The sequence below is a fragment of the Pinus tabuliformis genome, chromosome 1_1 (genome assembly GCF_031772625.1).
Source record: "Pinus tabuliformis cultivar Carrire ecotype Pingquan chromosome 1_1, CPIR1, whole genome shotgun sequence".
Lineage (NCBI taxonomy): Eukaryota > Viridiplantae > Streptophyta > Pinopsida > Pinales > Pinaceae > Pinus > Pinus tabuliformis.
In genome coordinates, this window is record NC_142297.1 from 610,723,863 (window position 1) to 610,737,994 (window position 14,132).

At 38.0% G+C, this 14,132-nt stretch overlaps 1 protein-coding gene across 4 annotated transcripts in view; it reads right to left on the bottom strand.

Annotated features, from left to right (window-relative positions):
• Nucleotides 1-498: 498 nt before the first annotated feature.
• LOC149214757 (ABC transporter B family member 29, chloroplastic-like) overlaps nt 499-14,132 on the bottom strand; it is a 256,557-nt gene continuing 242,923 nt past the window's right edge. For all 4 annotated transcript variants that reach the window (XM_089392402.1, XM_089392404.1, XM_089392403.1 and 1 more), the window contains one exon: nt 499-801. In XM_089392402.1, coding sequence (XP_089248528.1) covers nt 637-801 — 165 coding nt within the window. In that variant the 3' untranslated portion in view covers nt 499-636. The remainder of the gene's footprint in view (nt 802-14,132) is intronic.

The following is a 14,132-nucleotide window of genomic DNA, read 5'->3' on the forward strand; positions in this document are numbered from 1 at the left end:
CAAACTGAACATCTTACGACAGTAGGCTGGATAATTTTTTGGGTTTGACTTCCATTCACAAGTGACTTCCAATTTAACAACACCTGAAGTTCTTGACATCTAAAAGAATTATATCAAGCAGTAGCCACTTGCAATACTAATAAGTGACTTATAGCTACCCTTTCGGATCTTTTGAATCAGTGTACTTCTGTCCCTGAAGGCCTCCTCAGCAATTTCCTTCACAACTAACTATATACATCAGAGAATTTCACAATAAGCTCCATTTTCTTCGGTAAAACTTGCAGCTGTTAACTTGCATACCCTTACTTTACAAGATAACACAAAAAAACAAATTTGGAAAACCAACACCATGAACACCCTTTCATTTATGTTGAATGTCAATCTATACAAATCGAATTATATACACTTGAAGTTACATACCTCAAAAACATGATCTATATTGTCAAAACTGCCAAAATAAAAGAAATTTCACTTCTTTCATAGTTTGTTGTCAGAAGATTGAAATGAAATGCAAAGATGTTTTATTCAATCTTAAATAATTGAGTCGTGATATTAGCTCAAATATATTGTGATAGATCATCATTTTGCTGGTGTCTGGAGCACCAAATCGCTGACAACACATGGTTTGAACAAGTTTTAAACACCTGTTAAAAGTTCCTTCCTTGAATATAATGATGCATATTGACCACCTTGGGCCAAAAGAGAAGAATGAGTTCCTTCTTCCACCAATTTTCCACCATCCAAGAGAATGATTCGGTCAGCCTTGCGCACGGTTTCCAGACGGTGAGCAATTACAAATACCTGCCACAAATCCATATCAAAATATCTAAGTTTCTGATCAAATCCTTCTTATGTCATTTTTTCCCAGTGCAGATAAACTATAGGGCATGAATCAAACAATAAATCCACACTACTGTTGATTTAGTAGGTACAGAGGGACACAATACTGAACATTCTTGCAAAAACATAATAATGCATGAGGCTCAGAGTGTTGACAGTATTCCTTAGACCTTTATCATTGATAAATATGTTTTCAGCAACTAGATTTTGTTATGGATGAGTAAATTGCCTTTGGCATTGGCTTGATATAAGTGCTTAGGAGCAAAAGTTATAATATGTACAAGAGCAAGCCCAAGGGGTTAGCTCAACTGGTTGTTGCCACTGTTGTTAGGCATTTGGCTAGATCTGTGCCCACCGGTGCCCAGTGTGAATTCCCCTCAGTTAGGCACACTAGTCTACATGGATGAGTCTATCAGGGATGCCATCCATGAATGCAGGGAAGCATCACTTGGATTTCCCTGTGAGATTTTCTTTGGAAAAAAATATGCACAACAGAACAAATATTAACACCAACATGAACAAATATTAACACCAACATGAACCAAAGAGTACATTAAAAGCCCTGTGTGGATGCTAATGTACATCAATCTATAGGCACTAAAAATATGGAAATAAACAAAATATAGTTCTATGCAGAGAGAGAAGATGAAGTAAAAAGTGGTCTCATCAAGTTTAAGCAACATAAATTGCACAAGGAAGAAATGATGGAAAATGAATCAAGGGGCCATGTGGGGAGGAATTGAGACGAGGGACTTGTATAATCATAAACTTGTCTAAATTTTTAATTTTAAGCAATAATTGTTGGCTTCTCTCTGCAGTACTATTTAAGTACTTTGACTTGGAGTATTAATATTCTGTATTGATCTGGGCCCAAATGAAATATTTGAAGGAATTTTCCAACAAAAAATTGAAGTACAGTTAATTTTGTGACAACAATGTAGAATAAACCTGTCACATGGTATGAGAAAGATGCCTGATTTCTATGTTATATCCTCCCATGGAATTCATCTTTCTACCTCTTTTTGAAAGGCCTCTGCTATAAATATTATTGAATTAGTATCCAACTTATGCATGAGTGAATTAGAAATTTAAGCAACATAAACTACACAAGGAAGAAATTAAAAGTGGTCTCATCAAGTTTAAGCAACATAAATTACACAAGGAAGAAATTAAAAGTGGTCTCATCAAGTTTAAGCAACATAAATTACACGAGGAAGAAATGATGGAAACAAAATCAAGGGGCCATGTGGGAAGGAATTGAGACAAGGGGCTTGAATAATCATAAACTTGTCCTAAAATTTGAATTTTAAGCAAAAATTGCTGGCTTTTCTCTGCAGTACTATTTAAGTACTTTGACTTGGAGTATTAATATTCTGTATTGATCTGGGCCCAAATGAAATATTTGAAGGAATTTTCCAAAAAAATTTGAAGTACAATTAATTTTGTGACAACAATGTAGAATAAACCTGTCACATGGTATGAGAAAGATGCCAGATTTCTATGTTATATCCTTCCATGGAATTCATCTTTTTACCTCTTTTTGAAAGGCCTCTGCTATAAATATTATTGAATGATTATCCCACTTATGCATGAGTGAATTAGAAATTTGTCCAATACAAAACTTGTATCAAGAGGTCCACTACTTCAAACCTGGAAGGGGAGGGAGTTTGGCTCTTGAATGATAATGGACCAATCAGGTGTTAAGCCACGAATCAATAAGTCGTTAGTGTCAAGGATAATATAAGCCATCGGATCACTTTATGTCTAGAACATATCATGGCCACCATATTACAAAACTACAAATGCAGACTAATGCATATTGATATTCATATTGCATGAGAGGTAAACCTGTGATTTTCATCACATGACAAGGTTCAGTGGTTTATATGGTGGATTATCTTGGTGCCTGTTTCACTCTTTATGGTTGCACTTGATTCTCATATGGATAATGATGGCATGCTCTTTGGTGCTTTGTTATCAGTGGGTGACCCATCTATTGGTGCCCTTTATGTATCATTGTATTGCATGCCTTTTCTTCATGGATCAACTTTTTTGATGATGCTTGCACATCGCCTCACATGATCAACCTTGGCATCATGGTATTTGCACAATTGTATGGAGGCTTAGTCATGACATTGGTATTATGTGAGGAGATGAGGCTCTATAAAAAAAAAACACCCTAATGCTTGGTATATCTATCTTGCTCCTATAATGATGTTTGATGCAATAAATGACGACTTTCATAGGGTGCTCTCCTTCTTGCTACATGGACTTGATGCATACTACTTGGTGTTTTGATGGAGTGACCTAGGGTTTGAGGCTAAGTTGACATGGTATTGGCACTTGAGTATGATCTTTGCGGTGTTTCACTTCTCTCATTGATTGTTTTATGACATTTACACTTTGCAGATTTTGTGAAAGTTGTCTGCCTTGGGAATTGTGACAATTGCCTTGAGCCCCAGGTGTTGTCACGAATGTTGCCTAAGGTGTTTTGAACCATGCATCAAGATTTGTGATGTTTCCTATGGCATTGTGGCATGCATGAGGAATTGTGAATCTACCTAGCGCATTGGAGAAGCTTTGTCATGGGTCTTACATGATGATCTCTCTTCAATAGATATGGTATCATAAATTTTGCATAGGATTTGGGAAATTTTCAGCCTATGGATGAGGGTTGATGGCATTGTACTTCTCAGTGAGAGCAACTTGGGTTTTGAGATTTCTATCATGACCTTATGGTGATATTTAAATGAGAGACTAATTTTTTTGGAGTACTCCACTATCTCATCATTATTTAGGTTTGTTAAATTTGGCAACTAGGGCCAAACTCCATGTGGGTCATCTTATTTATGGCAGCTGATATTTTTCTTGGATCCCTCTCATCGAGAGGTGTAGGATTGATCTAAAGATCATCCGATTCCGATAAGTATTTATGAAGATACGAATTTATTTTGATTATGGACAAATTGTCAAGTCGGCTAGCAACTTATGTAGGCTCAGAAGCCCAACAGTCATGTCTATTCAACCTCTATGTTTTAGTATAAATAGAAGAGGACTTGAAGTCATTTGAGACACATACTCTTCATGTGATCTCCTCCTCTCCACGTCTTTGGGTTTTGGTGAAGGAGAGACACTAAGAGTATATGTTAGCCTAAAGATGATGCCCTAGCCGCAGATGATGCCCTAGCCGCAGATGATGCACTAATCCGCAGTGATGCCCTAGCTGCAGATGATGCACTAATCCGTAGTGATGCTCTAGCTGCAGTGATGCCCTAGCCGCAATAAAGATATGCCCTAGCCGCAGGCATATGAAGAGATCTACACGCAGAAAAGAGGAGACCAATATGTAGCATAAATAAGCCTCTATATGTTGTCCTAAGAAGGAGATCTAGCCACAATAAATGAGGTCTCTTCACAGCTAAAGGGAAGACCTCTATACGTTGTCTCAAGAGGCTCAATCCGCAGATGAGAGGAGGGCTAATATAAGTCCTAAATGAAGGCCTGAATCCGTTGTCTATTGGCCCTATACGCAGCAAGAAAGAGACTCTTTATACGCAGTCAGAAAGAGGATCTATACACATTCCTAGAGGAGATGATTTAACTGTTGTTCTAGCAAGGAGACTTAGCCTTAGCTTAGCCGCAGTCATGAAGCCTAGACGTAGTTGAAGGAAGCCCTTACAGCTGACTTATGAGGAGGATACACAACCCTAATTTGCAGTCAAAGAAGATCCTCTAAACGCTGTTAAAGGAGACCTTATTCCGCTGTCATGAAAGGCTCCTATCCACAGCCCTAAGACTCTAAGAGCCCTATTCTACTGTCTAAGAGGAGTCACCTAATTCGTTGTCCATAGAGATATTAAGCCGTAGCAAGGAGGCCCAAAAAGGCCCTTATCTCAAACATGAAGATGACCTCATACGCTGTCACATCTGGCCATAGCTACAGCTATCTCACTGTTGGTCAAAAGCATGGATGAGATACGTTTAGGAGCAGCTGTCATCAGATTAGAAGTCAGAGGGGTAAGTTGCTACCTTGGGTCTAGTTGGGTCTGCTTGAAGGAATCTGGAACTATAGCCTAGTTGCTTTGCTAGGCTGCAAGCCATAGCAAGCAGCTAAGGCTAACATACAACAAAGTGGATGATGTATTAAGAGCATCATAAGTATTGCAACAACATGACATGAAGTAGTATAGCCACAAGGTATTGCAGCATGATGATAATGATATATTGCAGTATGCCCTCCATGTATGAATGGATGTATCACAATGACAAGTGCAACTGTGTAAGAGTCGTGAACAAATGTACAGGATACAGTAAGGGATTTAAAGCATGAACCTGTAACATTTTCAACAGAAACCTGACAAAATCAATTAACGGGACTATTGAGGTACCTACCTGTACTCCTGCAGTTGAAGATGCCTCCAGCTATGCTGCTATAGTTCCCGAGAGACCGAATCCACCCAGCCAGACTGAGCAGAGCTTGGCTGCTCAATCCAGTAAGCTTCTTAACAGAAGCTTATTGTTCCCCCGTGCCCAAAACCTCAGAACTCTCAAGCTCTTCCTATGGCTGATTCCCTTCTCCTTCCAAATCCTTCCTTCTGGTTTTTCTGTCCCCTACTCAATCCATGTCCTGCGGTTTTTATTCTCTGGTTTGGCGGTGGCCGCCCTTCCATCTACAGCCACCGCTCACCCTACTGATGACACGCCTGCGCCTATGTATCCCCTCCTGGTCTTGTTTCAGGTCGTGAATGAATTACCCTTTATGTTTTTTAAACATATGGTGTTTATTGATTATTCCTTTAATATAACCAATACATTGTGTATACATGTATTATTAAAACATTATATTGTTATAAAAACATAGCACATTGTTTTATATATATATATATATATATATATATATTTGTTTTAAATACAACATTATAACATTTATACTTGTATCCCCATTTTTAATTAATTACTTATATTAATATTTAATATTTATTTAATTATTAATATAATTTTATCAATAATCTGGAACATATAATATATATATAGTCCTCTTTTAAGATCTAACCATGCATTACTCAATATTGGTGAATGAGTAGAACTTCTATTCCAAGAAGTGTCATGGTATTTAGCACTTATAATCAATTTAGTATAAAATACTAGTGCAGTGTATGCGACACATGCATATGTAGCTATCATATGCATGTACCGTATACCTGCTATTATGCTTGCATTCTTTGTATTTATAGATGGGTCGTTACATAGACTCCCCCTTCAGAAAACTTCGTCCCGAAGTTAGAGTTTTGATCTTATTTGATTACTTATGATAGTAATTAGCACACCTTTCTTAGGTTTATAAACCGAAGTTTTAAAATTTTTATTTTAATATAAAGAGACTATAAAATTAGAGTTTTAGGTTTATGATTTTAATGGTCATGCCTTGCCCTATCCAGGTTCCCAAGCTATTCTAAAATCATCCTATCCTTCCTAATCTCTTCCGCTCCCATCCTATCTGTCCTCTACTGGAGTATGCCATGGCGTCAGTTTTACTGACCTAACCATTCATAAACTCTAAGGTGACAGCGTCGGTTATACCGACCTGATTCCCAGTAGGCATCCGGCAGTCATCATCGCACGTCTAGGGGAGCGTGATTCGCACAGTCCTCCCATGACTCCAGGGTTCAGAGGATAAACGGTGGGCAACACCTCCACCCCTCCCAGTAGAATTATGGCTAATACCCTATCATAGAATCACTTTGATCTTTAATTGTTCTGAGGTTTGGTCATCCCAGTAACTGTTTATTATCTGCAATCATACACTTATCCATGCATTCGTAAAATGTGCATTAGCATATTCAAAATAACTCATGTATTATTCACATATGTCATTACAGTATAACATATTTTGCCATATTCTATGCATGTCATTTGACTTTCATTTAAAATGTATTCCCTGATTTCTATTCCATTGATCATATTGACATGTATAAATAAAACAGATTTATAATATCTTAATTTCTATCAGAAGTAAAATCATTTAATTGTCTTAAACTTTACTTTGACAACTATAATTTAGTAAGATCAACAACATATGTCGTTTTGGTATCCATGTACCAGCAGAAGTTAAACATATATTATGTCACAAAATTTCACGTTTATATATAATCATTCAAAAATGGTTCTGAGTCTCTGATTGCAGTGAAGTAAATATATACTAAACATAGTTTAAAGTTCTTCAAAATTGACATAGATTAGGGTATCTTTGACATATGTTCTCTGTATTTTCCCAAGTAGCTGATCCAGGAATATATTTGTCCCATTGGACTTTAACTTGGTCCACTAGGCGATTCCTGAGCTGTTGAACCCTATGTTCCAGTATACGTAATGGTTTAACCGATACGACTCCCTCATCCGATACTTGCAATTCCTTCCATTGAAGGTTATGAGATTGATCAGCTATATAATGTCTTAATACAAAAACATGAAATACATTATGAATTCTATGCAGGTGAGGCGGCAGGGCAAGACGATAGGTAACAGGTCCAACTCTTTCCACGACTTTAAATGGTCGAATAAATCGGGGTGACAACTTTGTCCCTTTTCCGAATCGAATAGTACTTTTATTCGGTTTGATGCAGATGAAAACCTGATCCCCTACTTCATACCTTCTATCAGTTCTGTGAGCATCAGCATAACTCTTTTGTCTATCATGTGCTTCCTTTAATCGTTGTCTAATTTCTCTTATCTATTCTTCCATTTCATGGATTAATTCTAGTCCTATTATCACTCGATCTTCTAACCTGTCCCAACTTAATGGTGTTCTGCAAGGTCTGCCGTATAATGCTTCAAATGGAGGCATTCCAATCGAACTGTGGTAACTGTTATTGTATGCGAATTCGACTAAGGGTAAATACTTTTCCCAGTGTGATTGCCGATCCATAACATACATTCGCAACATGTCTTCAAGTAGTTGACTTACTCTTTCTGTTTTCCCATCGGTCTCAGGATGGTAAGCAGTGCTTAAATTTAGTTGAGTTCCTAAGGCTGTCTGCATGCAAGTCCAGAATCTAGAAGTGAATCACGAATCTCTATCGGATATAATCTTCTTAGGTACTCCATGAAATCTGATAACTTCATTTATGAATACTCGAGCTACGTCAGCAACATCGTAAGTAGCTCTTACGGGAATGAAATGGGCGCTTTTTGTTAATTTATCCACTACTACCAAAATGGCATTGTGTTTTTGAAAAGTAAGAGGTAGCCCAGTGATAAAATCCATAGAAATGATCTCCCATTTAGACATAGGAATGTCGTGAGGTTGTAAGGGACCCGCTGGGTGACAATGATCTGCTTTTACTTGCTGACATTCCAAACATTTTGCAACAAATTGAGTGATATCACGTTTCATGCCTGACCAGAAGAAGAGTTTCTTGGCATCTGCATACATTTTCCCTACTCCAGGATGAGCACAATATACTGCTCTGTGGGCTTCCCCAAGGATAGTTTCTTGAAGATCCTTATTATCAGGAATATACATCCTTCCATGGAATCGTAAGATTCCATCGTTTTCTAATGATCCCATCGTTTTCTAATTCATATCCCTCAAATTTAGATTCTTTTGCCTTTTTACCCTCAAGACTCGATCTCACCTTTAAATACCAGTTATCTTTTATAAGATGTTCCAGTACTCGTTGTCTTAAGTCTACTTTAATGGGTATGAGAGAAAATATCCGAGGTCTTCTGCTTAAAGCATCTGCTACTACATTTTCTTTTCCCTTAATGTATGATATTCCGAAGTCATATTCACTTAGGAATTCACTCCATCGCCTTTGTCTGGCATTTAAGTCTCTTTGGGTGAACAAATATTGTAGACTTTGATGGTCGCTTTTAAGTGTAAAACTTCGTCCCACTAGATAGTGTCTCCAAATCTTTAAAGCTAGCACTACAGCGGCTAATTCTAAATCGTGAGTAGCATAGAGTTCTTCATGAGGTTTTAACTTTCTGGAAGCATATGCTATCACTCCTCTATCCTGCATCAACACTGCACCCAGCCCTTGTTTGGATGCATCAGTACATACCGTAAAATCTTTGTCCATATTTGGGACTCTTAGGATTGGTGCACTGGTGAGTAGTCTTTTGAGATCAGAAAATGCTTTATTACATTCCTCAGTCCATTCATACTTAACACCTTTACGTTGAGGGGTTGTAATCGGCTTTGCAATTTTGGAGAATCCCTCCACAAATCTTCGATAATAACCGGCTAAACCCATAAAGCTTCGTATCTCATGTGCATTTTTTGGTATTGGCCATTCCATGATCGCTTTTACCTTCTCAGGATCTATTGAAATCCCTTCACCTGATATGATATGTCCTAAATAATGGATCCTTTCCTGAAAGAATGAACACTTGGATAGTTTTCCATACAATTGACGTTCTCTAAGGCAGGACAATACTATCCGTAAATGATCTTCATGCTCTTTTTATTCTTGGAATAGATGAGAATATCATCTAAATAGACTTGTACAAATTGATCAAGATATTTGCGGAAAACACTGTTCATAAGGTTCATGAATATTGTTGGTGCATTTGTTAATCCAAATGGTACCACAGTAAATTCATAATGTCCAGAACGTGTCCGGAATGCAGTCTTAGAAATATCGTTTTTAGAAATCCTTAGCTGATGATAGCCTGATCGAAGATCAATTTTTGAAAAGACAGTAGCTCCTTTCATTTGATTGAAAATATCATCGATTTGAGGCATAGGGTATTGATTCTTTACTGTAGCTTGATTCAAGTCTCGATAATCTATGCATAATCTTAAAGATCCATCTTTCTTCTTCACAAAAATTACAAGAGCGCCCCAAGGTGATGTACTGGGCCGAATATGCCCTATATCCAATAGTTCCTTCAATTGAATTTGCAATTCTTGAAGTTCTGGAGCTGTCATTCTATAAGGCGTTTTAGAGATCGGTTGGGTACCTAGTTTTAATTCAATAGTGAGATCCAGCTCTCTTACCGGGGAATCCTAGTAGTTATTTTGGAAATACATCCGGGAATTCGGCTAACACCGGATATTGTCCTAAGGATGGTCCTTTTTCTTCGCTTACTTTTTGAATTGCATAAGCCTGACAACCTTTCCTTAAATAACGTTTCATTTTCATTGTTGATATGTAGCGTAAAGATACCTTCCTCTTGATTCCTTGAATTTGGATTACCTCTCCTTCATCATTTATACCTAAAATTATTTTCCCATAACAGTCTACCCAAGCTTGATGAGCTTCTAGCCAATCCATACCTATGATAAGATCATAAGTTCCCAAGGCTGTGACATAAACTTTCAGTTTAGTCGTACAGACCTCTAGGTCAATTTTGCATTGATCCACACTTAAGCCCACGGATTGGAGTTCTCCTGAGGCCATTTCCACCTGATTGAAATCATTTTGTTTGCGAGCTGCCAACCCACACTTGTTTAATGCATATGACGAAATGAAACTATCTGTGGCACCAGTATCAAATAAGATTTTGAGTTTTATACCATTGATAATACCTGAAGATTCCACTACAGTGGATTGATGCGCTGCTTGGTCATTGTTGACTACTGCATGAATTCTATGATTACCTTGATTGTTTGATATCAGTTCCTTTCCAGTCCTATGCAATATATTCGACGAAGCTTCTGGACAATCACGTTGAAAATGCAGTCCCCCACATCCCCAACAATTAAGTTGCGTCGATCCTCTTGAATCAGGACATAAATTTTTAGAGAACGAGCTTCGTCCTCTCATGTTGATTCCTCTCAACTTTCTTCCTCTACTGGCAGTCCCTCGAGATGTCCATGGACTAGTGTTTGATGATTCCACGGCTATAGTGTTTACTGCCATGGGAGCTCTTGTTCCTATATTTCTTGGGGTAAACTTGTTACAGTAAGGTGGCCTCGAGCTATCTCCTCTGAAGAAGTTTCGAGGAATCTTTCCTGGAAATCCTGATTGTAAAGGTTCTGCTGGCCCTATATCTTTTTTGATTCCAAGGTGCTCTTCTGCATAACGACCACATTCAACCGCCTCAGCTACTGATGATGGCTTCCACATGCTTACGAAGGCTTTGATGCGACGATTTAACCCAAATATGAAGCGTTCAGCTTGACATTCATCATAATCTAAGTAGTGAATGTATTTTACAAGCTCCATAAACATTATCTCGTACTCTTCCACTGTTTTATTTCCTTGAATTAATGTATGAAAGGCTCTGGCTTGCTATTGTTGAAAGTATGGAGGTAAATACTTTTCGCAGAACCTTTCCTCAAATAGTTCCCAAGGGACATTATCCGATGTAAGGTGCAGCTGCTTTTCCAGATTTCCCCACCAAATCAAGGCACTTTCCTGTAATTGAAATACGACAATTTTTGTTTTTGCCGAAGAATATTCTCTTAATCTAAAGCATCTGCTCATTCCTTCTAACCATGCTTCAGCGCATTCACCTGCTCGACCTCCTGAGAATTCTGGGAGTTTAATTTTCTGAAGCTCCCTAGAAATGTCTTCTTTTGATCTTTTGGGCTCAAAATTCTTTGGTTCCGCTGAACTGGTAGCTAAAGGTTGAAACTCCTCTTTGGTCTTAGCCTTAGTTGATTCTTTTAATGTCTGCAATAAGGCTTCCAATGAGTTCATTATCACGATCAACTCTGGTGTTGGGACGATTGATGTTGATAATGGTCTTGGTGACGATGGTGATGGTGGTGGCGATGGGGATGATGATGGTGACGGTGGCGGCATTAATGGCGGTGATGCCGCCTGATCACGTCATCGTCGCTCATATGTCTTTACCATTGTAATGGTTCCTGTATACATAATAAAATTCTACAAAAATTTTGAGGTAGACAATCGAATTTAACATATAATTTTCTTTTGCAACTTCACATTCATAAACAGGTATAATTTTTGCTATTTTTATCTACTAGGCAGATCTTACTGGTACCAAGGTCAAGGAGGGTGGTCTCGCGACCTCCTTGTCCTAATGTAGGGCATTCTATCCTAATATGAAATAATGTAGAAGTGTATGGTTTTTAGCTCCTAAGGTAGATCATCTAAAATTTATTACTAAATAACATTCACAAAATGAAAATGTTAAATGCCTCGTTACAATGAACATCGGCAACATACCCGTCACACCTCAATCTAGCTATTACCTTTAAAGAAGGGCATACATATTTATATTTTTGAATATATTACTAACCTATAATATATATAAATGAAGGATTGTTCTGGTTCCATATCAGTTTGGCCTTTAGCCGGGAAATTTATCATAGACATGTCATGATTAAAATCTAGAAGAGATACAGTTCAGTAGTCTACCATACCATAAATGTAGGTTGGGGTCAAACTGAAGGGTAAATTCAGATCAATAGTCAAATTGTACATAAAATGTAGGTTAGTGGCCTATATATTGCAATTGATTAGGCAAGGTAGAAAAAATGGTTCTTTTAATGTTTCTACAGTATCCTACTTTGAAATTCAAGTGACCGAGGACAAAAGGCACTATTACCAAGTATATAGATCCTAAACATTCTTGTCAATATGCAGAGGAGGATGCAATTTTGAAAGGGTTTCACATAATGAAAATTTGCAATCAGGCTTTACTTCAGACAGCTCTAGGACTTGCACATTTGTATATGCTTCACAGAATGATCATAAAATTTTATAAGAGTGGTCAGACCTCAGCCAATACAGCAGAAGAAAGACATGGAACAACTATTATGTAACCAAATCACGTTAAGTTTTAGAATTTTCTAAATGTAATACAAAAGATCAGTTTATTTAAGATGAATATGGCAAATGGCTAGTACATAACAAGATATTTTAACAGTAAAGACAGTTTTCAGACCAAACTAAAAATGCGAATGGCTACTAATATATCTAATCTCCAATAAATCAGTATGCAGTGCCACATTTTGATCATTGAATAAGCATGGAACAGGGAAATAGGTGTTCAACTGTATGGGGGTGGATTATGGCACACCGGGTTTGATCAAGATTTGATTGTTACGGGCCGTGTGATGGTAAAGCGAAACGTTGATGGTGTTGTTTCATACACACATGAACTTGTTAGAATCCAAGAACCTATTCTTAGAATACCAACTCTTGCTATTCATTTGGATTGTACCCTTGTTTACACATTGCTGGTCTGGTCTCAAGCTATGAAGAGAACACGGAATGTCATATCAATGATAAACCCTCTTTTATTGTTTGGAGGAATGCCGCATGCACTATCTCCTGGAAAAAATAAGAAAATAGAAAAATACAACACGGAACAGAGACAGCTACGATGCACGAACAACAAAAGTATGAGGAAAATCCCGCCCTAAATAGGACAGAAAAAGCAAGCATATGAGCCTACGCCCCAGATTTAATAACCGTATTGCAATGGAAACCAAGCACAAATTAAATATTTTGTCCAATGCCTACCTAAAATCGCTCTAGCAACTTGAAAACAGGGCACATGTCTTAAATTACTCAAATGTGACTTGATTTTTTTTATTCTCGATGGAAAGGGACCCAGATAGGTGGGTAATGGATTGCAACTCCTCGTGAGTGGACAAGCCACATTGCGTGAGTGGAAGAGAGCAAAGCCTAATGGTGACGTTGAGGCCGTCACCAGGAACTTCAACAGAACTCAGTTGAATGGTCTAGACAACGCCTTTTGATGAAAGGGAAACCCTCAACAATCCTCCACCATCAGAAGCTCCGCATTTTCTGGGTCTCCAGCGAGGGCTTCATTCACACCAGCAACCAAGTCTCTGTGTTCCACCAACTGACATTCTAGCTACTGTTCTAGATCGTATTCCTCTTATTCAGCCATATTTTACATTCAGGAAAACACCCTAGTTTGGCTTGACTTAAAAAAAACCTGGCCCTTCCAAATCTCTAAGCAGAAGGGACAAATGAATGATCGGAACGGAGAAACCCAAGGAGAATGCGTTCAAGTGGTCCTCCAACTGATATTTTGGGATAGTCTTTGCATTAATTTGGCACCAAAATTCTAGACGTGTGGCCACTGTAACATCGAAAGCCTTATGGTTCGAACCACGGTTTCTACCATTCAACTGCAGATGTCGGTCAGATCAAAAGTAGGGAAATTTTTGTTTGATAAAGTTTTCATGCAGCAGTTCAATGGAAAATTACACGATGCGTAGGGCCTATGAGGTCGAAAGGGTTTGAACAATGCCTCTGATACCATATGTAAGAGCTGTGAACAGATGTACAGAAAACAGTAAGGGATTTAAAGCATGAACCTGTAACATTTTCAACAAAAAC